The sequence below is a fragment of the Lactuca sativa genome, chromosome 9, assembly GCF_002870075.4.
Source record: "Lactuca sativa cultivar Salinas chromosome 9, Lsat_Salinas_v11, whole genome shotgun sequence".
Taxonomy (NCBI): domain Eukaryota; kingdom Viridiplantae; phylum Streptophyta; class Magnoliopsida; order Asterales; family Asteraceae; genus Lactuca; species Lactuca sativa.
In genome coordinates this window covers 14165993-14191972 of record NC_056631.2, presented here as the reverse complement: position 1 = coordinate 14191972, position 25980 = coordinate 14165993, and the positions used below count along the sequence as shown (strand labels likewise).

Here is a 25980-nt window from a genome sequence, read left to right as displayed (position 1 = left end):
GTTAACTCAACATGGGCTGACCCATGCGAGTACGTGGGGCGTACTCCGGAGGTATGCTGAGCGTACAAGAAACCTCGCATTGACTAGCTTACGGAGTGGCTGACCGAGTGCGCGGGACGTACTCCCACCTACGCTGGTCGTAACTTCGCAGTCCTTAAATCTCCATTAAGTGCTTAATGGCTTAAACACTTGAGTCCATATTTCAGATCCAAGGTCCAAATGTAATCTAAAGTCATAAAGTCTCAAACTTTGTGACTTTGCACGTCCATAAAGTCCTTAATGCAAGGTCTTAATCCATTAAGACCTTCTACAAGAATCATGGAGCCAAACTAGCTAAAGGGACCTGCTTTTTATAGCTTAGAACCCTTCCTAGGGTCTTAAAGGACAACCCAAATCGTCCAAAACCAAACATGCATAGGGGCTTTTGGGACAAGAAGAACATCATAAAGCTACCAAAATGAGATCCAAGCAAACAAAACATCAAGGTGAAGACTTTTTTACCTTCTAGAGCTTCCCAAGAAGGCGGTGATCCAAGATCTACAAGCTTGCTTCCACTTCTAAGCTCCTTGATGCAACTCCTTCTTCTTTATGCACACCAAGAACACACTTTTAGCTCAAAAACACTCTTAAAGGACTTGGGTTTTCCAAAAATGACTCAAGCGATTTGGAGGCTGAAGAGGTGGGGATAAATGGTCCATAAAGATGCTTAAATACTCCACAACCCCTAAAAGTTAGGGTTTTCCTTCGGACATGAGTACGCCCAACGTACATATGTGTACGCCCAACATACTAGGGCGCACCTTAGTACGCTTAGCGTACCCACATGTACGCTTAGCATACATCTCCTGTCCCAAAATTACAATCTTGCCCCTAGGGCTTCCCAAGACTACTTCCTTTCAATCCAAGGACCAAAATGACATAAATTAAAACCAAAGGATGGATTTGAAAATACCTAAAAAATGGGGTGTTACAACTCTCTGCTACTTGAACTCGAAGTCTGCTGCAGAGAACAAATCTAGATAATACTCCCACATCTTAGCCTTCGGCTCCCAAGCCGAAGAACTTTCCTGAATTGCCAGGAAGTGGGCACTCTTGGTCAATCGATCCATGATGACACAAATAGCATTGAAAACCTTTGTCGTCTTCAGCAAATTGGTGATGAAATCCATTGAAATCTGCTCCTATTTGCACATGGGAACCTCCAAAGGCTGCAGCTTGCCATGCGATCTCTGATGTTCGGCCTTGACCATCCTGCAGACAGGCCCGACCCAAGGGCAGGGCAAGCTGGGCCATGGCCCAGGGCAGCAAGGAAACTTGGGGCATCAAATTTATGTGTCCTTTATGGGTTTATTTTATTTAACCCTAAGTGCCTAAGGGCGTGTATGCAGACTGAGGAGTGAGAAGCATCAATTGTTGGTAATTTGAGCGGATAAAAGGAAATCATTACACACGCCTCCATTTCTTGGGAAACGGCGAAGTCGAGGATTGGGAAGAATGGAGAAGAGGAGGAGATGGGGAGCAATTTAACAGAACAGAGGCAAACGAAAAATGAAATCAAATTGGAGTGAAATCTAGAAAATAAACCAGGATGCAACATCTAAAATCATTTTAGAGCTGTAAGTTAGGAGTCGATTTCGGAACCTATAAATTAGGAGTCAATTACGGAACTGCATAACAAGTAACGGTTGTCCTCCTCCGGTATGCAGTCTTATTCCTCACATCTGCTCTCCTATCCCTTGACCTTCTTTTATCATATTCTCTAAAGTCACTGCCTTACTGGTTTTCTTATCCAAGGCTAGACGGTTTCTCCAAAATAAGAAGTCGATAAGTCAATTGTCTAGTTTAGTGTTCTCTACTTTTGAGCCAAAGGATATTATAGAAACTAAAAAAATACCGCCTATTGTTATAATGTATTTGTTTATTATTTATAACTTTGGTTGTTTTATTTTTAAGTTTAACTTTCAACTTTCAATTTTGTATGTTTATTAATTCATAACTGTTTATTGTTAATTTTTCATGGCTTGGAATGTTGTATCAATAGATGATTTTCTAATATTTTGTTTTATTATCTCTTGGCAACAATCAAATTTCTATCTATTTTTTAATCAATTTTATATATTTAGATTAATAGTCCATTAAGGTTTGAAAAATTAATGTAAAGTGCTATTTGTCTATTGTTCAAATTGTCTTGAATATAATAGGATAATTGATATCGTTGCTTCAAGAAATACACAGAGAAGTTCTTTTAGGTGAAGTGTGTTAGTTTCAGTTTGTATAATATATGTTATTTTGAATTATTCCAAATAAAAAGTTTTGCTACATTGCTCTTACAACAAATTATTTCTTACAATGGTTAATTGCAATTTGATAGCAAAAAATGGGGCATCATTACATAGTTTCGCTCGGGGCATTGAATACCTTTGGACCGGCCCTGCCTGCAGGTCAAACACCTCTCCACGTACCAGGCTATCTCCTTCTTCATACACGGCCACTAATAGCTCAATCTCAGATCCCAATACATCTTGGTGGCCCTTGAATGGATAGAAAAATGAGACTTATGAGCCTCCTCCAATACAATCTGTATGACCCCACCATACATAGGAACCCATACCAGACCACAACGGGTCAACAATCTACGACTATCCGAAACAAATTTAGCAATCACACCCCGTATCCTCTCTATCTTCTAGTTCTCTTCCCGGACACCCTTGACCTGAGCCTCCCTAATCAATCCCAAAAGCGGAGAATCCACTAATATCCTCATGCAAGATACCCCATCTAAAGACCCAGCCGACTTGCGGCTTAAAGCATCCACTGCCACATTTGCTTTAACCGGATGGTAAAGGATCTCACAATCATAATCCTTGACTACGTCCAGCCACCTGTGCTTCCTCATATTTAGGTTCGGCTGATCCATAATATGCCTCAAACTTTTGTGGTCTGTGTAAATAGTACATCGGACCCCATAAAGATAATGCCTCTAAATCTTGAGGGGGAAAAACCACAGTCTCTAACTCCAGATCATACGTGGGATACCTCATCTCGTGCGACTTTAGCTGCCACGAAGCATATGCTATCACCCGTCCTCTCTGCATGAGGACCGCCCCCAAACCAGTGATGGAAGCATCACATTATACCACGAAATCCTTAATTCCCTCTTTGAGGGTCAAAATTAGGGCCTCACATAATCTCTGATGAAGGGTCTAAAAGGCTGTCTGTTACTCATAGCCCCATCTGAACTCCACCCCTTCCTCGTTAGACGAATGAGGGGTACTGCAATCTTCCAGAAATCCGGAATGAATCTTCGATAGTACCCTGCCAACCCCAAGAAACTCCTGATATCCGAGGGAGATTTTGGAACCTCCCACTGCATCACCGCCTTGATCTTGGCCAGATCGACCAATATACCGTCCTGGTTAATGAGGTGTCTAAGGAACTAAACCTCTTGTAACCAAAACTCACACTTCAAGAACTTAGCATAAAGTCGTTAAAATGCTCCTCATGATGCTCTCTCGTATTGGAATATACCAAGATATCATCAATAAATACAATAACTGAATGATTGAGCATCGACCTGCATACCCGATTCATCAAATCCATAAATATAGCAGACGCATTGGTGAGCCCAAATGGCATCACCCCAAACTCATAATGCCCATAACGATTCCGGAATGTGGTCTTCTCCATGTCCTCCTCTCTCACCCTGACCTGAAGATACTCGAGCCTCATATCTATCTTGGAGAACCAATATGCACCCTGAAACTGATCAAAGAGGTCATCAATCAGTGGAAAGGGATAACGGTTCTTCACCATTATCTTGTTCAACTCTCGGTAATCAATACAAATCCAGTGTGAACCATCCTTTTTCTTGACGAACAAAATCGGTGCTCCCCATAGAGAAATACTCGGTCTGATGAACTGCTTGCCTAGCAGCTCCTGAATCTGAGATGATAACTCCTGTATCTCAGGCGGTGACAAGTGGTACGACGCCTTGGTAATCGGGGCTGCACCTGACACAAGGTCAATCCTGAACTCGACCTATCTCTCAGGACGCACACCGAGTAATTCCTCCAGAAACACATCGACAAATTCTATGAAGATCGGGACCTCTAAAACTGAAACCTGAACCCCAACACGCGTATCCACCAAATAAGCAAAATAACCCGCACACTCGTAATAAAGATATTGCCGAGCTCTAGCTGCAAAACAAAACCCTGAACCCAACCTGGTGCTCTCTTCATAGATAACCAGTTCTTCCCCACTTGGGATTCGAACTATCACACACTGGCCCTCACTATCAATCATAACACCGAAACGGCTCAGCTAATCCATACCCACAATCACAGAAACATCCCCCATGGGGATAGGGATCAAATCGATCGGAAAGGCACCCCGAAGATCTCCAGAACACGAACCTGATATATTGATGATGTAGAAACCCTATGTTCGTTGGCGATAGAAACTCGCAATGGACACTCTAACTCCCCAATGGGCATATCAAACTCTCTACTGAACGATCGAGACATAAAATACTGACTCGTACCCGAGTCAAATAACACTAGAGCAGGCAAAGAGTTCACTAGAAACGTACCTAATAGAGGCACATAGATAAGCATAACACAAAACATAAGCAACATAATAATGGATAGAAACATACCAGCCAAAACATATAAAGCTGCTTTGGCCTCCTCGGCAGTAAGCTGGAAAGCGCGACCTCGAGCCCTCGAGGGCTCCGCCCTACCCTAACACCCATCAACATTCCTCAAAGTAGCCTGTGCCGACTTAGCAGCAAGCGATGGGTAGTTCGCCTTCACATGGACAACCTGGTCACAATGATAAAAAATCCTGGAACCGAGTGTTGGGGCCTACTGGCAGCAATCCCTCGCCTTATGGCCATGTCGGCAAAAATTATGGCACCCAGAAGATGATCGGCAAGCACCCTCATGTAAACATGTACCCATAAGGATATTTTTGAAGATGAGGCGTAGAAGCGTTACGTCACATATTTTTGTCATATGTATTTGGAAATCAAACAAACAACGATTCGAATACGATGTAAAAACTTATACTTTATCAATATGATGGTTGTAATGCTTTCATCTCTATTATTCAATTGTTATGAAACTGTACAATGACGTCATCCACCCCCGGACATTTCCGCCGTTTTCACGGTTCGGGGGTATGACAGTAGCCTTATTAGTTAGAGTCTCAGGAATCTGGTGGCTGAACCAGGTGTAAGACTGGTAGTCTCAGTGGTGGATTGGGGATTTTTATATCCTAGTTTAGTGAATAGATGCAGTGAATCAGAAGGTTCTGGGTGAAATGCAAGTGTAATCATTGGATCTCGGGTTTTGAGTTATGTACCAAGTTGGATTTGGTCGAGACTCGCGTTGGGAGTTGATGGTATATATATGCAAGATCTTTACCTCAACATGTTAGGGATTAACAAATATGTATGTTGGATTATCAGTTGGAAGGTTTAGGGTTAAAAAAGGGTGTTTTTTTAGTTTTGGATGATAGTAAAGACTCTTGTGATTATGTTTCGGATTGGTTCCACATGTGTGGAGGTTATGCAAGTGATGAAGTTTCGGTAATTTTAGCAGTATCGTGTTGGATCGACAGTTATGGGATCAAGATCTTGTTGCATGGAGTTATGCAAAATGGATGTTGAAGTAGCTAGAGTTTTGAAAAAGAATACAAGTGTAAAACCTTGTAATCAGCCATCTGATTTGAGTGGAATGCATGAAAGATTCTTTTATAAAGATCCATTGGGAATTGTTTATAAACTGCTTGAAGTATAACTGTTCAGAACAGGTTGTTGTATATCCAAGATAAACATTGCTTTCGTTCAGATACACTCAATGGGGTCCTTACTAGAGAAAATATGTACAAATCAAACTCCATTAAAAATATCAAGTGGGCCTATGAAATAATTCATTGGTAGATAAGGGTTCACATTGTGATTATTGGATATAGTCCTGATATTTTTGAAGAATTAAAATGAAGATCTATTTTGCAACTCAATACAAGGGAGAACATTGTTGAAGTTCGTATTTTGTAATATTGTATTTGGGTTTTGATGCAAAATAATGTTCATATTTTTTGTAATGTTTTCACTTGTAATTGATAACACTTTGCTTGTGTTCGTATTTTTATGTTAGAACATGTTGACAACTGTGTTAAGCCTAGGTGACCTGACATCATTGGTCAGAGCATAACCGACTTCCATATGTGTCATATATAAGGAAAATTAGTTAGTAGTAGAGGGTATCTTTTTAAGAAGAGTTTTACACAACTATAATTGCATTCCCTTTTACTCTCTAAATGAAATGTCAAATCTTATTTCCATTCGTGTGTTCTTTTGATTATATCTTGGATATGATTTCATTCTTATATAATCTATCGATCTAACAGTGCTGCGATATCTAATACTACATGAATTGCATAATGCTGAAACTCACCACTAGCTTCGATTTGATCTTACTGATCAGATTTAACATGCCTACATTCATACTCTGGATCACTAGTTAATTTTAATTTTAATTTTAATATTTTAATTATGTTGTCTTTTAAGTGTTTTTTTAATTATCATGTATTACAATTATCGTGTAGTTTTTTATTTGTAGTGTTATTTTTTAATTAAATGTTAATTTTAGTATCATTTTAGAAAATTTTTTGTTTTAAATTAGCAAAAGTTTATTTTTAAAGAGAAAAAGTTATATTTTATTTTGTATTTTCTAATTTAATTAAGTATAAAATAGTGATGTAACAAGTGAGTTAGAAAATATATGTTTTTTTTATTGTGTTGTGGATTACAAAAGATGGATTAGAGAGGAGAGAGAAAAACTAATGTGACAATAAGTTGGTGGGTGGTTGTATTACAGGTGTCTGGTGGGGGTAGGAATGATGGTTGTTGGTGGTGATTTGATAAAGGTTACAGTGGTGGTTTGTTATGGAGAAGGTGTTTTGTGGTGGTGATTTGAAGTTGTGGCTGTAAGCGGTGGTGATCTGATCATTAGTGGAGGTTGTCTTAGTTGTGGTGACGGCGAATGTCTGATGGCGGTAGCATTGATCAGTGGTGGTGAGAGGGAAGATGGAGGGTGTTAACTGGTAAAGAAATGGGAAATGGGTGTGGGTGTGGGTGTGTGTGAGGGGAGGGGGAGGGGGGTTATTTTCTTTCTTTTTTAAAATTAAATAAATTATAACTACATATAAAGAAAAATGAAAAAAAAATAAAAATGATAAAAGAAAAAACATTCCTCCTATAGTAGCTATTAATACGAATAAGATAAACTTTGTTATAGCCATTTCTGTACATTCAATGTACTCTGCGGATAGAAGAATACATAGAGTTGAACATAGTAAAATAAGAAATCAAATGATTTCGTTGAAATTGTTCGTTTATAAATTTACCGAAAAGCTAATCATATGCTCCTCTCTCCATTGGAATGATAGAGACACTATGCTCATTACTAAACTTGTAGAGAGATGAAATATAACAAAAGTATAACTTTTTGATCACGGGTTGAATCGAATATCATTTAATAACGGTTAAAGATCAATTCTCCCTAATAAATGAAGATAATTTTGCCACTTGTAATCCTCTTATGCATTATGCCACATGTCATTTTGTGGTAAATTTAAATTAAATTATATCTATGTGTCATTTTGTGATTTTTTTCATTTTGTTAAATTTCATATAATACTTAGATGTAATAAATGTAATAATAAATGCATGTCCAATTCATTAATACAACATTCCTTATAATTTCTAAATTTCTAAATTGAACCCAATTATTTTAGTTGTTTATTTATTTAAATTGTTAGTTTACATTTAAAAGATAAATAAACATTTCAATTTTAATAATTAATATTTTATTCTTTGCTTATAAATTTAAATTTTCTAAATTGTTAGATCTTCATCTTTATTTATTTATTTATTTTAAATAAACCCATGTAATATATGGATCTCACAACAAGTCAATATAAAAATTAAAATTATAAAGAACTTTTCGTAAAACCAAAATAATTTAAAAAGTAAACTTGATTTTCCTAAAAAGCATGCAAACCATTTACGAAGATTACTCCCTTTCCGCAATAGAACCCTACAAAATAGGTGTTTATTTTTGGGGAAAATAACTTATAAGGGTAAGAATGTTTCAAAAACGTTTAAAAAACAGCAGACAAGTTTTGTCTATTTAAAAAATATCATCCAACTAATGGCTTTGTACAAAAAACACAAACGAAGTATATATTTTGTTCAAATCTCACCTTGTGGTAACCTGATGATTCAGGTGAACCGATGAGTTGGCATATTTGAGCTGAGTTAGGCATATTTAACTGACGAGTTGGTATATTTAGTCAATAATAAATTAGAAGTAATCTACCCTAACGATTTAGGGCACAAATGCATACGACTCTCTAGATCGATCGCCTTCTTCAACTTTCATGGTTTCTCCCTATAAACCTTTCAACTCCAACTCAATCTCAAAAATTTCCAAAATCGTTTAACACATGGCGAGAACGTATATCCCAACTGTTTCAAAAATCATACCAAAACCCAATTATTATATGAATGTGTATATGTAAGTATCAACTCAATTTTTCAACAACATATTTTGGACATGTAGACTCTGTGAGTGAGGAAGGTAAGAGTGCAAGTAGGAGCATGTGCCAAGCGATCTTGAATTTCTTCACCACTAAATGGCTTATAATGGCTTCCACTCCTACCAGCAGATCGATTCCCTGCTTATAAGATAGAATAAAGATACAATTTTTTTGATTTGGGCAAGTTTTATCTGAAATGATTATACATACTCAAGGCATCTTCATTGAGTAATAATACAAGGGCAAAATGGTCCATAAGCATCAAAATTGTATATTTCTTTTTAATATTCAACAACATCAAGACAAATTGGTTAATGGGAAAATAATACATAAAAATGCTTTTTATTTTGATAAAAAAAAAGTGGATGCTTTATAATAGGTTACTAGCTGTGAGACCCATGTATTACAAGAGTTAATTTATAAAAAAAAGTTAAATATAAAAATCAAAATATTTGAGAACTTTGAATTTATAAGAAAAATAATGAATTATTATAGGGGAAATGTTTTTTATCTTTTAAATTTAAACAAATAATTTAAATAAAAAAAAGAAACTAATGAGCTTTAATTTTGAGAATTTTGAAATTAAAAGGTAAGTTTATTAATGAAATTAATTTCCATTTATTGCTACATTTATTGAAATTATTACATTAAAATATTATGTGGAATTTAATAAAATAAAAAAACTTATAAAATGACATGTGAAAAAAAGATTAATTCAAAATAACCACAAATGACATTTGACAAATTGAATGAGAGTGTGACAAGTGGCAAAAAAAATTTAATTTATTGGAGAGGATAAAAGTAGATTTGGGCAAGTTTTATCTGAAATGATTATACATATTCAAGACAACTTCATTGAGCAATAATACAGGGGCAAGATGGTCCATGAACATCAAAATTATATATTTCTAAATAAGATTCAACAACATCAGGGACAAAATGGTTAATAGGCAAAAAATACATAAAAATGCTTCTTCTTCTTCTTCTTCTTCTTGATAAAAATGGTTGCTTTATAACAGGTTATGAAAGTCGATTGTTGTAATTGGTGTCAAATAGAATGACTGGATGCATCAAGAAATAGCAACATACTTTCCATCTTGATAAAATCGCCGTTGTGGCAGTTTAGTGTAAAGGGATGCATCAAGAACTAGCAACATAATTTAAAAGTATGGTTTAAATGACAAAGTGAAAACCTAAACCTTTGAAAATAAGCAACTGCAGGTAAATACACGGACATAGGACACAAACAAACAATAAAGATTACATAGATACATTAAAATAAAGATTATACATATGCATTAAAACAAACTGTAAGGATTACAATCAAAAGACAAAACTGTAAAGTACATAACCTTAAAGGGTTTAATGGTATAAAGGGGTGTAAAAGTGATAAATCTTTACTTATAGCAATGTACTTTTAATATTACTTAATCATGTTTTTTGCATTTGGCAAATCATTTTGAAATTTTCTGATTGGTTTTTTGTGAATTCGAATTTGGGGTGATGAATTTGAATTCCAGGTGGCAATGGTGATAGAATCTAAAGATCAATCTACATTAAAACAGAAAATGATGAATTTATAACATGCAACCACTTTTCTCACACCATGCACGTTTTCTAAATTAAAAGAACAACTTGTGTTAGCTCAACATAGGGGTAGTTTGGTCACAAATTACCTACTATCTTGTTTTACTGTGGCATATTTAAGTGTAGGAACGTACTGGTCTTTTAGGAAAATTGAAATATGAACAAAAAAACTGTACATAGGGGTATTTTAGTCACAACTTGTTAACAGTAAAAAAAAAGTGTCCATCAAAAGTAGGAAGACCCTGTTCTGAGTTCTTTTAAATAAATTTGTGCTTATATACATTATAAAACGACTCTAATATACTACAATTCCACAATTAATTTAGTTAATTCAAGATTTCATCTAGATAGAGTTAATAGATTTATCTTGTAATTTGTTATGTACATAGGGGTATTTTGGTCACAAACTTTTAATGATAAGAAATGTGTTTTTTTACTGTTAAAATCTATTAATTTTAACCAAAAAAACTTTACTTTCAATTTGAACATAAAACTGCATACACAATTTTATTCAGAAACTAAAATATAAACAAAAAAAACTTTTTACTTTGCATTCAAAATCAGTCAAATATTAACTAAAGGCAAGAGTTGTATACCGACCAAATATATATATATATATATATATATATATATATATATATATATATATATATATATATAATATTTACTGTTAAAATCAGTCACAGACTCACAATGGAAGTTTTCAGTAACACTTTGGCTGTTAAAATTAGTATTTTTTTTCAATAAAAATAATGACAGTTTAGTCATTAGATGTTAAAATAAGCCATTTTTTCAATAAAAATTAATAAAACGAAAGCAACCAATGTATTATGACCAGTTACATGTGTATATTTTTTTTTAATTCGTTGTCACTAGGGTTGTTGAAATCAATTTCACAGAGGGTATTCGATGGAATGTAGAAACAAAATCCTAGAGAGGGTTCTGGGGTCACTCACTCCTTCCCGTTGAACGAATTTGAGAAATAAAGTTGTGGAATTCGACTTTTCTTTTCCAATTAATCCATGTAAACAAAAAATGCCATGTCATTGAATATTTTCAGTTAAGCCGGACGGTGTGGGCGAGAGAAAGGGTGAAGGAAGCTATCTCTCTCAGCTGAACACTGCGCCTTGATTGAGGAAAATATGGTGAGGGAGCCCATTCCCTCACTCTTTCTCCTATTCCTATTGGCCAACTTTTTTTTAATCTTTTTTAATATTTATTAAATTATATACCTACTAAAAAATATAAAAAATATATCAAAACTCATGATTTTTAATTCCGTACAAAATGAGTAATGATATTTATAAGAAATATATTTTAAAAAATAAAAACATAATGAGGGAAGTTTTCCATCAATTCATTGGGTTTAAGTAAAAGAAATGAAAGTGAAGAAAATGATGTTGTGGCTCCTCCGGTCTTAAGGCCTACTGGTATACAGACCACGGTGGGTCTCGTGGTCTAGCTGGCCACCACCGTGGTTCTCCGTGCTCGTGGTATTTAGTGGTGGACATTACGAATCAAAATGACCAATGAAGTTGGATTGCTCATTTGAAGAACTGAAACAGAGAAAAAATGAGCCTGCGAGCCGAGTATTTGGGTGGGGAAGAAGACATAGTTTGTATATCTTGGCAACTTTTACCCCTGAGATATAATAAATTGATAGAAAATACCCTGACCAGAAATCCTTTAAAATAAATAGTTTCTAAAATGACAAAATAAACCTTGGATTATATTTCCTAATTATTTAAGTAATATGATTTATTTAAAATATTATTCTTAATATTACTATTAAATAACTTATTTTTATAATTAGTATTTTAATATATATATATACACACACACACACATATATATATATATATATATATATATATATATATATATATATATGTTTTTTAATGTATTTTTTAATTAAATTTAATTAAAAAAAATGAGGTGGAGTAGTGTGTTAGTGGTAGATATCCCATGTTAGTGGTAAGGAAAGGTGGTGCTGATGTGACACTCACCACATATATGGTATGTAGTGGATATAACGGATAGCCTAATAACATGATCGGGTCAATTTTATGTAGTGACCGGCAATGCGAATTACCACCGGGTGCTATTTGAACAAAAGTTAAAGTGGTTGTTGTTTGGGTAAATGTCACTATATGTAACGCCTGCAGATCCGGGCTAGTCAATTTAGAGGCAATAGGGGTCGAAAACGACTTTTCGACAAAAAGATTATTTAGAATAAATAATCTTAACCAAGTTGTATAATATGTCACAGGGTTTCCGTACATATAAAGAACGCCGAAATCCGAGTTATAACGAAGAAGTTATGACCCGTCGAAGTTTCGCGTCGGAACCGGCACGGCGCCGGGAAGCGTAAATAGTAAATTTATGATAGAGCAAGATTTAGATTTAGCGCTCTAAACGAAAGTCGTAGAATATGTTAAACTAAGAACTTCGATAAAAAGAAAACCCAAATCTGACTTCGTATGAAGAAGTTACGATTTTTCGAAGTTTCGGATTAACAGTGTACAGTCCGAAATTCGAATATTAGATCGAGCGATTTTTAGCCGACACAACCTAAACGAGAATTGAAGATCTCATTATTAGTAGCGTAACAATAAAAAGACAGACGAAAATGGACATCGGATGAAGAAGTTATGAGATTTTAACGGACCAATCATGTCCCGACCTGTTAAAAATATAACTTTAAAAATAAAGTCAAAATTAGTCGACGGAGTCTAAATGAAAGTTGTAGAGTACGTCTCCACCTACGCGTGGATATAAATAACGTCAAAAACGGAGTTCGTATGAACGAGTTACAAATTATAATAGCATATTTACGTATTAAAATAAAGTATAAATCATATATACGTACACATATATATACATATGTATATATCATTAGAAAGGTATCGACAATGCGGTCATTATAAGACTAATGTTGAGTTCTTTCGACATTAGTTTAGTGCAAATATCATTAAATCTATTTAAAATAGTATTATAAAGGGGTGTTTAGTTGTTTATATAACTATAAGGTCATTAAGTAATTATGAAGGGTAGTTTTTGTAAATTCAATTACTATAAATAAGAGGCTTGGGCTCTCATATTTCTTGCACCATTCTCTTGATTCAAGAGTCTTTCTCTCCTTATCCCCCGAGCATTTCGGTCCCTCGTGATTCGACTTCTCTTTCTGTAGTTTTAGTATAGTAAGGTGAGCGTTGAAGCGTTGCACGAATCTTTCTTAGAAAGATTCAGCGACGAAGTTCTGCCCCTACATAGCCCGACTCCTAGCTAAAATCCCCTTGTAAGTAAGTTATGCTTACCCTATTTTAAATATAGTTTATATTTAAAATTAGTATTGTTATTATAAATTTATAATAAATATTTGAGCTATTATTATGACTTATATAAGTGTCGTTATAATATCTTTTTAACTACTCGCGGTACGGGGAATCTGGTTTAAAGGGCCGCATAGGGTTGTTGGATTTCAGAAGTGCTATATGCCAAAATGGTCCTGCCCTCCGGTGTTTTATGTCTGGCCCCTGTCTGTACATAGTGGTTGGAAAGTATTGTTTAAACGCTTATATAATAATAATAATAATAAGACTAATAATTAGTCACGGTAAATATTAGACTAAAATCTAGTGGTAATAATACTAGGTTTCGTCGAAGGAAATTATTTTAAAGTAAACGAAGCGCTGTCCGAGTACCGAGTCACCACCTTCTCAAGTGAGTGCATAGTTACTTTCATCTTACACATAGATATGAAGTATTTTATATAAACTACGTGCTATGTGTGCACATTATCTGAATACTTGCTGTCTATGCTGGTTGAACGTTTTATACATGTTTTAAAGGACTTAAACTGTATACGTATTTTATATATACGAAAATGTTGGGTATGAGATGGGTAGATGAATGATGAGAGATAGAAGATGACGTGAGTATACATTGGCAGCTACAGACTTAGTGCCTATGGGACAAACACCGGTAGCTATGGACTTAGTACCTTTTAGACGTTGGTAGCTATGGATTTAGTACCTGTAGGAATTGGTAGCTATGGACTTAGTACCTATTGAACATTGGTAGCTATGGACTTAGTACCTATTAGATAAAGACTGGTAGATATGGATTTAGTACCCGATGAATAGACTATAGCAGTTATGGAATTAGTGCTTTATGAACGAACATTGGCAGCTATGGATTTAGTGCCAGTCCCATAACCCTGGAAGTAAGGGACTTCGGAAAAAACGAATGCAGGATAGATGACTCTTAGGTTAAATCCTTAAAGAGTAAAGAAGATAATGGGGATGGTTAATTGGGTTGATTGTTTGATTGAACATAATAATTATATTATTGTGGGTTGAAAACCCTATGTACTCACCAGGTTTCCCAACCTGACCCACTCAGTTTATGTATATCACAGGTGACGAAGTGAAGTGACATTACACTGAGAGATTTAAAAGAGATGTAGATCACTAGTGTAAATCATTGTAAGTCTGTTTATGCTTATGTTTCGGTATTAACGATGACATCCCAAACATTTTAAAATGAAATAAATACGTTTCTTCGAAAATGTTTTAATAACGTATTTACCATGTTTTCTGGGAACAAATTCCGCAACCTTTTTATAAAATGAAGTACTCTGATTTTTATAAAGCATAAACAAAATCGGTCTTTTCTGGCCGTGATTTTGGGGATGTCTCAGTTGGTATCAGAGCATCAGTTTAAGCGAACTAGGAATATGGATTTATTTCTAGACTTAAACTTAGAATGCTAAGCGATGATTGTGAGGTGTGAGCACTAGCTTATTTTAGGAATTGTGCCTAAAATGCTTTTATGTGTTAAATGCTTTGTGCATGATATGTTGTTAATTGTTCGGATCTATGGTCTGTTGCCGACTGGATCTGGAGCCCTTATGTGTTTAGGATTCTAAACGTACGACTACGGTATTAGAACTAGCATGTAAATGTTTCGGAGTGATAAGGATGATTTAAACGTCAAGTAAAGGTATAAATTCACCTTATTCGGTGTATAGATCGAGATGGTAAGGACCCGTAGCGGAAACGTAAACGCAAATGGGAACAGGAACCAGCCCCCAGTGGTTCAGCAAATACCTGTTGTAGAAGAAGTTGCGCCTGAGCCAGTCACCATGGCTGGAGTTCAAGCCATGATTCGGGCTATGTTGGCTGAACAAAGGGAAGAAATGAGACGAATGTTGAATAGGGACGAACCTACTATGCCCATTAAGCAACCCGAACTGATTCCCGAGCAATCTGAGGAAGGGAACTACAGCCGCCAAGTGAGTCAAGTTGGGACTCAAGGTGAGCAAAGGGATGGCCCAGAAGGGAGAAACAACAAGGATGGGTGGATGTACAAGAACTTCTTGGGTGCGAAACCACCAAGCCTCTCAGGAAGCCCAAAGCCGGTTGAGGTTATGGATTGGATCTCTGAGATGGAGATGGTGTTTGAGAGCTGCAGCTGTAATGAGAAACAGAAGACTGTCTTTGCAGTAAGACAGCTGAAAACTGGAGTCTTGAGTTGGTGGAAGCTATTGGCAGATACGATGCCACGAGGAGAAGCCTTAAGGATGTCGTGGGAAGAGTTTTTGGAACAGTTGAAAATGCAGTACTGCTCGGAGGTAGATCTGATAGACCTAAACAACGAGTTTCAGAACCTGAAGAAAGGGAAGATGAGTGTTGATGTGTATTCCAACGCATTTACCGAGAGGATGAAGCTATTTCCCTACTTGGTGCCTACTGAACTCTCCAAGATTGATAGGTTTGCTAACGGACTGCCCACTGACTTTGGTCCAATGGTCAAAATGGCAACTACCTTAAAAGCAGCTATTAGGGCAGCTAAGAACGTAGAGGCCCAGATAAGAGAAAAGGGTCTAGAAAAAGATAAGGCAGGAGAGAAGCGAAAGTTTGAGGGATCTTCGAGGTCGAACAAGGAAAGAAAATTCTCAAAACTCGGAGGAGCAGATGGAGGTGAAATAAGATGGTGTGATAAATGCAAGAAGAAGCATGGTGGGAAGTGCAACGAAGAAGTGACTTGTTACAAGTGTGGGAGGACGGGTCACTATTCCAAAGACTGCACACATAATGACAAAGTATGCTACGGATGTGGAGGCAAGGGGCACATGTCCAGAGACTGCCCAAGGAAAAATAAAGCAGCAAGACCAGAAACGCCACCAAGGCCAAGGGCATTTCACATGATCCTCGACGAAGCAGAGAACCATGCGAGGAATCAAGAATGAGGACTTCTTACCCGAAGATCGGATTATGCAGTAGCCATAGTTTTGTATGATGTAGCCTAGTAGAGGCATAGTCTAGGGTGAACTTGAACACCTATGTAATCGTTTCAAGAATTAATATAAAACCTTCGTTTTGTTATCTGATGTGTTGAATGATTGTATGATTTGCTGCATGGTGACTTGGGAAACTGCGAGACAATACTTGGGATGAGTATGAGTAGGTGTGAATGGTAGTAGAGGCCTATACTACCGGAAGCATAGGACTCACACTTGGATCAAGGAAAGTCACAAGGTTACCAAGAAGCTAGTAATTGATTTCGTTTTATTCAAGTGTGTTGTTACCATCGTTTCGGTAATGACTAAGAAGATTGTTGATATTCCGACCCTAGTGGTCATATCGAATCGAGTCCGACTACGATGAGTATGTTGTGTGGCTCAGAGGACCAAGTTTGATGTAACGTCCGACTTAAACCAAATGGTTGAAATCAAAGCGATCAATAGAAGTATCGCACTCGTTGTTAAAGAAGTTGGTGGCTAGAAATGCCTAATGTTAAAGTGTGATTATATCATATTAGAACATGAAGGAAGGCATAGTCTGTTTTAGAATTTAACTCTAAGAGACCTAAGTCTAAGTGTTGCAACATACGATGATAGGTCATTAGAATATGACACATCGATCTATAGTAGTAATAAAAGAACTTATCTCAAGTCCGTATCCAGCAAGGATCGAGATTGTGACTTGAAGGTCATAATTTGGAGTCTAACCTGAGGTAGAGAGCAGGTGCACGATCGAGTACTCTTACAGTCAATGAGTTTAAGAGATAGAATTAAAGGAATGTAGAAGTTATAATTATTACCTAGGATGAAGAGATGACGTATGGAGTCATTATATGACCCTGTTTCGTTGATGATTCCGGGACGTAATCATCCAAAGGGGGAGATAATTGTAACGCCTGCAGATCCGGGCTAGTCAATTTAGAGGCAATAGGGGTCGAAAACGACTTTTCGAAAAAAAGATTATTTAGAATAAATAATCTTAACCAAGTTGTATAATATGTCACAGGGTTTCCGTACATATAAAGAACGCCGAAATCCGAGTTATAACGAAGAAGTTATGACCCGTCGAAGTTTCGCGTCGGAACCGGCACGGCGCCAGGAAGCGTAAATAGTAAATTTATGATAGAGCGAGATTTAGATTTAGCGCTCTAAACGAAAGTCGTAGAATATGTTAAACTAAGAACTTCGATAAAAAGAACGCCCAAATCTGACTTCGTATGAAGAAGTTACGATTTTTCGAAGTTTCGGATTAGCAGTGTACAGTCCGAAATTCGAATATTAGATCGAGCGATTTTTAGCCGACACAACCTAAACGAGAATTGAAGATCTCATTATTAGTAGCGTAACAATAAAAAGACAGACGAAAATGGACATCGGATGAAGAAGTTATGAGATTTTAACGGACCAATCATGTCCCGACCTGTTAAAAATATAACTTTAAAAATAAAGTCAAAATTAGTCGACGGAGTCTAAATGAAAGTTGTAGAGTACGTCTCCACCTACGCGTGGATATAAATAACGTCAAAAACGGAGTTCGTATGAACGAGTTACAAATTATAATAGCATATTTACGTATTAAAATAAAGTATAAATCATATATACGTACACATATATATACATATGTATATATCATTAGAAAGGTATCGACGATGCGGTCATTATAAGACTAATGTTGAGTTCTTTCGACATTAGTTTAGTGCAAATATCATTAAATCTATTTAAAATAGTATTATAAAGGGGTGTTTAGTTGTTTATATAACTATAAGGTCATTAAGTAATTATGAAGGGTAGTTTTTGTAAATTCAATTACTATAAATAAGAGGCTTGGGCTCTCATATTTCTTGCACCATTCTCTTGATTCAAGAGTCTTTCTCTCCTTATCCCCCGAGCATTTCGGTCCCTCGTGATTCGACTTCTCTTTCTGTAGTTTTAGTATAGTAAGGTGAGCGTTGAAGCGTTGCACGAATCTTTCTTAGAAAGATTCAGCGACGAAGTTCTGCCCCTACATAGCCCGACTCCTAGCTAAAATCCCCTTGTAAGTAAGTTATGCTTACCCTATTTTAAATATAGTTTATATTTAAAATTAGTATTGTTATTATAAATTTATAATAAATATTTGAGCTATTATTATGACTTATATAAGTGTCGTTATAATATCTTTTTAACTACTCGCGGTACGGGGAATCTGGTTTAAAGGGCCGCATAGGGTTGTTGGATTTCAGAAGTGCTATATGCCAAAATGGTCCTGCCCTCCGGTGTTTTATGTCTGGCCCCTGTCTGTACATAGTGGTTGGAAAGTATTGTTTAAACGCTTATATAATAATAATAATAATAAGACTAATAATTAGTCACGGTAAATATTAGACTAAAATCTAGTGGTAATAATACTAGGTTTCGTCGAAGGAAATTATTTTAAAGTAAACGAAGCGCTGTCCGAGTACCGAGTCACCACCTTCTCAAGTGAGTGCATAGTTACTTTCATCTTACACATAGATATGAAGTATTTTATATAAACTACGTGCTATGTGTGCACATTATCTGAATACTTGCTGTCTATGCTGGTTGAACGTTTTATACATGTTTTAAAGGACTTAAACTGTATACGTATTTTATATATACGAAAATGTTGGGTATGAGATGGGTAGATGAATGATGAGAGATAGAAGATGACGTGAGTATACATTGGCAGCTACAGACTTAGTGCCTATGGGACAAACACCGGTAGCTATGGACTTAGTACCTTTTAGACGTTGGTAGCTATGGATTTAGTACCTGTAGGAATTGGTAGCTATGGACTTAGTACCTATTGAACATTGGTAGCTATGGACTTAGTACCTATTAGATAAAGACTGGTAGATATGGATTTAGTACCCGATGAATAGACTATAGCAGTTATGGAATTAGTGCTTTATGAACGAACATTGGCAGCTATGGATTTAGTGTCAGTCCCATAACCCTGGAAGTAAGGGACTTCGGAAAAAACGAATGCAGGATAGATGACTCTTAGGTTAAATCCTTAAAGAGTAAAGAAGATAATGGGGATGGTTAATTGGGTTGATTGTTTGATTGAACATAATAATTATATTATTGTGGGTTGAAAACCCTATGTACTCACCAGGTTTCCCAACCTGACCCACTCAGTTTATGTATATCACAGGTGACGAAGTGAAGTGACATTACACTGAGAGATTTAAAAGAGATGTAGATCACTAGTGTAAATCATTGTAAGTCTGTTTATGCTTATGTTTCGGTATTAACGATGACATCCCAAACATTTTAAAATGAAATAAATACGTTTCTTCGAAAATGTTTTAATAACGTATTTACCATGTTTTCTGGGAACAAATTCCGCAACCTTTTTATAAAATGAAGTACTCTGATTTTTATAAAGCATAAACAAAATCGGTCTTTTCTGGCCGTGATTTTGGGGATGTCTCACTATAGCCCATTCAACTATCGTCATTTATTCTATTTGGTCACTAAAGTATTTTTTTTGCTCAATAGGTCATTAAACTTACAACTTACATGTCTATTAAGTCATTTTCGTTAGTTTTTAACAGATCTTCCGTTAACAAGTTATTATAGTTTACAAGAATGGTCCCTATGATCTGAATTTCTTTCGTGGTTGGTCCCATACCAACATAGTTCATCACCGGCGTCGCCACCGTTCAATTCCGACAACCACCGCCCTTCACATTGGGCAACCCCATCAACTATTATACTCAGCCTTTCTCTTACACCCAATTTATATATATCATATTTCTCTCTCTCTCTCTCTCTCTATATATATATATATATATATATATATATATATATATATATATATATATATATATATATATATATATATATATATATATATATAACTCATTCTTCTTCTTGCTACTCTCTCCTTCAAGAACACTAATTATAATGGAAGGAAGTTCCATTGATGATCAAAGAACAACTACAGAAGCAACTTCAATAGTTGCAGCACCGGTGACTATGCCTCTACTGATCGGCAGTGGGGGCAGCATCCGATGAAGCGGGGTTGGAAGCTAGTTTCTTGAATTCTCATTTAAAAGCTGAGATCGTTGATATGTTGAGGAAACGCACATACAATGATGAACTAGAACAAAGTAAGAGAAGCTGCAGCTTAAAAAAAACCTTTTACAAATGGGTATAGATCGGGTGACAACCCGGTCAACGCCCGGGAACAACTTTTTAAGAAGACAGTCACCCCAACGACATTGGAAAACTGAACCGGTTAGTGATACCAAAGCAGCATGCAGAAAAGCACTTCCCGTTGCAAACCGAAAGCACTTCCAAAGGTGTTCTTTTACATTTCGAAGACATCGAGATGAAAGTATGGAGATTTCGTGATTTCGTTACTCATACTTTAATAGTAGCCAGAGCTACATTTTAACCAAAGGTTGGAGTCGATTCGTAAAGGAAAAGAACTTAAAAGCTGGTGAGACTGTGAGCTTTCAGAGATCCACAAGTTCAGACAAACAACTTTACATCGACTGGAAGACAAAAAACGGGTCAGGTAGATCCAATATTCAAGAACAAGCAACTTTACAACATGTTCAAGAATGGTAGTGATGCATGTGACGAATGATGCTAGCAAATGACCAACCACAAAAGAAATTGAAATCATAGGGACCATTCTTATAAATTATAATAACTGCTTAACGGAAGATCTGTTAAAAACTAACGAAAATGACTTAATAAACATGTAAATTGTAAGTTTAATGACCTATTAAGCAAAAAAAAATACTTTAGTGATCAAATATGATAAATGACATAGTTGCTCAAGCTATAGTGACATTTACTTATTAAATTTGGCGTGTCTTTTGCTCGTACATAATTTGTTATTTGTTACTTTTATTTTTTGAAATTACCATAAAAGACAATGGGTCATGTTAAGACAGAAGGAATCTATAATAACTGGATCGTCCTTTTCAATTCAAAAGTGGCGCAAGTCTCGACACCCAAACACACACAAGCGTTGAACTTTTAGCCTCAACCACTACACTCATCACTCATTATATAAATAGCCATTGAAGAAAACCAAGCAAAACCCACTATCCTCGCACATGATTTCATCGTAGTCTTCGTTCCCAATGCTGTTAATGGAGGTCAATCTATTGTACATTGTGCTTCTTTCGCTTGTTTTTTGATACTCACCTATTTGAATGCCCAAAAACAAAAGGAAAAAAGAAAATAACACAAATCAAGAAATTTGCAGAACCCCGAGGTAGAAGATGATAATGGAGGTGAATGTGAATGTGAAATGGTTGTTAATTGTTAATTACTGTTCCCAATTTCTCTGTCTTTCCTTTTCTTGCTTTCCTTCAAAGCAATTTTTGTCTAATTAACGAATACCAGTTTTAGAGAGAGTGAAACACATCGATGCAACAAAACCTAGAAGTTTAATCTGGGAATCGAGCCCCCACAAATTTGCAAATGCCGATGTTAAGGCACAACCACTATCTCTTCTTGCTTCTATCAATTGTTGTTTTTGTTGTTGATGCTTCAAACGATGAAGCTGTTGTTTTGCTTTCATGGCTTCACTCGTCCTCAACTACTTCACTAGACTCTTCATTTTCCAACTGGAACCCATCCGATCAAAATCCTTGTAATTGGTCTTACATCACATGTTCTCCACAAAAATATGTTACCAAGATCGATATCCAGTCTATGGAATTAGCCCTTCCTTTTCCTTCCAACCTCTCATCGCTTAAATCCCTCGACACTCTCATCATTTCCGGTGCTAATTTAACCGGAAAGATCCCAGATGATATCGGAGAATGTAGTGCGCTCCAAGTGTTTGATGTAAGTTCCAATACTCTCGTGGGGAGTATTCCGACATCAATCAGTAAGCTTGTGAATCTTCAAGATTTAATATTGAACTCCAATCAACTCTCCGGAATCATCCCACCACAGATTGGTAATTGTACAAGGTTGAAGAATCTTGTCTTGTTCGATAATTATTTAACTGGGGAGCTTCCTGTTGAGCTTGGAAATCTTTCAATGTTAGAAGTTATTAGGGCTGGAGGGAACAAAGACATATCTGGAAAAATCCTTTACGAGTTGGGAAACTGTCGAAATCTAAAAGTTTTGGGTCTTGCTGTCACTAAAATATCCGGGTCGATTCCTAGTTCTTTGGGTAGTCTAAGCAAGCTTCAAACTTTATCAGTTTACACAACACAACTTTCTGGTGAAATCCCGAAGGAACTCGGCAACTGTTCTGACCTCATCGATCTATATCTATATGAAAATGATCTCACTGGTTCACTTCCATCTGAATTGGGGAATCTTCACAACTTAGAGAAGCTTATGTTATGGCAAAACAATCTTGTCGGATCGATACCTCCAGAAATTGGAAACTGTAAGAGTTTAAAAACCATTGATCTCTCTTTAAACTTTTTCTCCGGTGTCATTCCTTGGTCATTTGGCAATCTCATCGATCTTGAAGAACTGATGCTGAGTAACAACAGTCTCTCAGGCTCCATCCCACCTGTTCTTTCAAATTGTACAAATCTAATACAACTGCAGCTCGATAGAAACGCGTTTTCAGGATCGATCCCGATGGAGCTCGGGATGTTACCTGAGTTATCTGTCTTCTTTGCTTGGCAGAATAAACTTGAAGGGGACATTCCATCAACAATGGCAGGTTTGAAGAGTCTCCAGTCTCTTGATTTGTCTCATAACTTTCTTACTGGTAGCTTACCATCTGGTCTTTTTGAACTAAAAAACCTAACGAAGCTTCTCTTGATTTCAAATAGCATCTCGGGTTCCATCCCTTCTTCTATAGGGAACTGCAGCTCACTCATTAGACTTAGGCTAGTAAATAACAAAATTACTGGACCTATTCCTAAAGAGATTGGGTTTCTTGAAGATCTTGATTTTCTCGACATATCTGAAAACTATCTCACAGGAGTAATCCCAGATGAAATCGGAAATTGTACGCATCTTCAAATGGTGAACCTAAGCAATAACTCCCTTTCTGGTACTTTACCTAGCTCGCTATCTTCTTTAATGAACCTTCAATCTTTAGACGTTTCAAGCAATCAGTTCATCGGTCAAATTCCCGAGAGTTTTGGTCAACTTGCTTTCATTAACAGACTTGCGATTAGTAGAAACTCGTTATCTGGATCGATTCCTACAACGCTTGGTTTATGTTCAAATCTTCAGTTTCTTGATCTTAGTGGCAATAAACTCTCGGGTAACATTCCGGTTGAGCTTTTCAGTTTAGTTTCATTAGATATCGCATTGAATCTAAGTTGGAATTTGTTAAACGGAACAATCCCGGTTGAAATATCTTCATTAAACAAACTCTCAGCACTAGACCTTTCACATAACATGCTCACTGGAGATTTAATGGCGCTTTCCAGCCTTGTGAATCTTGTTTCCTTGAATGTCTCTTACAACAATTTCACCGGTTTTCTACCTGACAGCAAGCTTTTCCGGCAGTTATCCGTCCAAGAATTGGCCGGAAACGAAGGGTTGTGTCCGTTGGGACGGAATTCCTGTTTCCTCGGTCAAACCGGAACCGGAATCGCTACCAGACGCAGTATCCGCCAGTCAAAGAAACTGAAAGTTGCTATAGCTTTGTTAGCTGTTGCAGCAGTGGCATTGGTGATTCTAGGGGTAATAGCGGTTTACCGAGTTCCAAAAGTTAAGTCGCAAGATAACGATTCCGAAACCGGTAATTGGAGTTCATCAAATTGGAAATTCACACCGTTTCAGAAGCTTAGTTTTACAGTGGATCAAATATTAAGATGTCTGGTTGAAACTAATGTGATCGGAAAGGGGTGTTCCGGTGTAGTCTATCGAGCAAGTCTTGACCATGGTGAAGTGATTGCAGTCAAGAAGCTCTGGCCCACAACAATGGCAGCAGCATACTGTGAAAACGACCGGGCACCCTCGACTGGAATCCGCGATTCCTTTTCAACCGAGGTCAAAACCCTTGGTTTGATCCGTCACAAGAACATCGTCCGATTCCTGGGTTGTTGCTGGAATAGGAATACAAGGCTGCTGATGTATGATTACATGCCTAACGGGAGTTTGGGAAGTGTTCTACACGGGAATAGCGGATGCTGCTTGGAATGGAATCTAAGGTATCAGATAATATTGGGTTCGGCTCAAGGATTGGCTTATTTACACCATGATTGTGTGCCTCCGATTGTTCATAGGGACATTAAGGCGAATAATATTCTCATCGGGCTTGATTTTGAGGCTTACATAGCTGATTTTGGGCTTGCAAAACTTGTTGATGATAGAGATTTTGCTAGATCTTCAAGCACTGTTGCTGGTTCTTTTGGTTACATCGCGCCAGGTTAGTTCCACTTCCACCAATATTAATTACAAAATTGCCATCTATTAATTTATTATATTATATGATAATAAAATAAAATGCAGAGATTGGGTACATGATGAAAGTAACAGAAAAGAGCGATGTATACAGCTTTGGTGTAGTGATGCTAGAAATATTAACGGGTAAACAACCGATCGACCCAACCATAGAAGACGGGCTCCACATTGTGGACTGGGTCAGACAAAAGAGAGGCGGTGTACAAGTTTTGGACAGGAGCCTGCGGGCCCGGCCCGACCCTGAGCTGGAGGAGATGATGCAAAGTATAGGAGTGGCTTTACTTTGTGTTGCCCCTTCACCTGATGACAGGCCTTCCATGAAAGATGTGGAAGCAATGTTGAAGGAGATAAGACATGATAGAGAGGAAGGTTCAAAACCCGAGTCTATGATGATGCTCAAAGGTTCGTCTGCAACTGGAAGTGTTGATGATGGGGAAGAAAAGGAAAAGTGTAAGGAGAATGAAGGCCCATCAACCGATGCAATGAAGTGCTTGTACATTGAAAGTAATAACTCCAGCTTCTCTGCTTCGTCCTTGTTGTACTCTTCTTCTTCCACTGCCGGAAAAAATGGAGTTTAGTAGATGGCTGGTTTATGGATTGATTGTAGAGTTGAGAGTGTTTGTTTTTCCATGTTTTTGGAGAGAAAAAGAAGAAGAAATAATTGGAGTTTGTTTGTGGTTGATGTTTTGGAGTTTTTCTAGTTTTATATTTATTTTTTGAAAATCTAATTGAGAATAAATGACTTTGAATGTCGAATGGTCTTGATGAGAAATCAAATATCCTCTAAGCTTTTGTTCTTAGTTCCTACCTATGTTCTTATTCAAGACAAATCTCAAAATCAAGAGAAAGAAATCAAATATCCTCTAACCTTTTGTTCTTAGTTTCTATCTATTTTCTTATTTGAGACAAATGTCAAAATACAAAAACTTCAAACCTACGACCTTAACATAATTCAAATTGTAATGTAAGGACGGAATTTATAATTTACTCCATTTTTATGTTAATCGGCTGAAAATATAGGGATTTCCCTCCGATAACACACCATTTTAGAACATGAATTTCAGTTAATTAGGATTTATTTTCGAATTTTGGCGAAGCCTACTCTAAACTAAAACTGTTAT

At 36.6% G+C, this 25980-nt stretch overlaps 1 protein-coding gene and 1 pseudogene across 1 annotated transcript; both read left to right on the top strand.

Moving 5' to 3' along the window:
* The window catches only part of LOC111880237 (AP2/ERF and B3 domain-containing transcription repressor RAV2-like), a 29386-nt pseudogene extending 7653 nt beyond the window's left edge, over positions 1–21733 (top strand).
* Positions 21484–25615, top strand: LOC111880240 (LRR receptor-like serine/threonine-protein kinase RGI2). Its single transcript, XM_023876650.3, has 2 exons — positions 21484–24824; positions 24908–25615. The coding sequence occupies exons 1-2, from the start codon at positions 21950–21952 to the stop codon at positions 25435–25437; spliced, it is 3405 nt and encodes a 1134-aa protein (XP_023732418.1). The 5' UTR covers positions 21484–21949; the 3' UTR covers positions 25438–25615.
* The last annotated feature ends 365 nt before the right edge of the window (positions 25616–25980 follow it).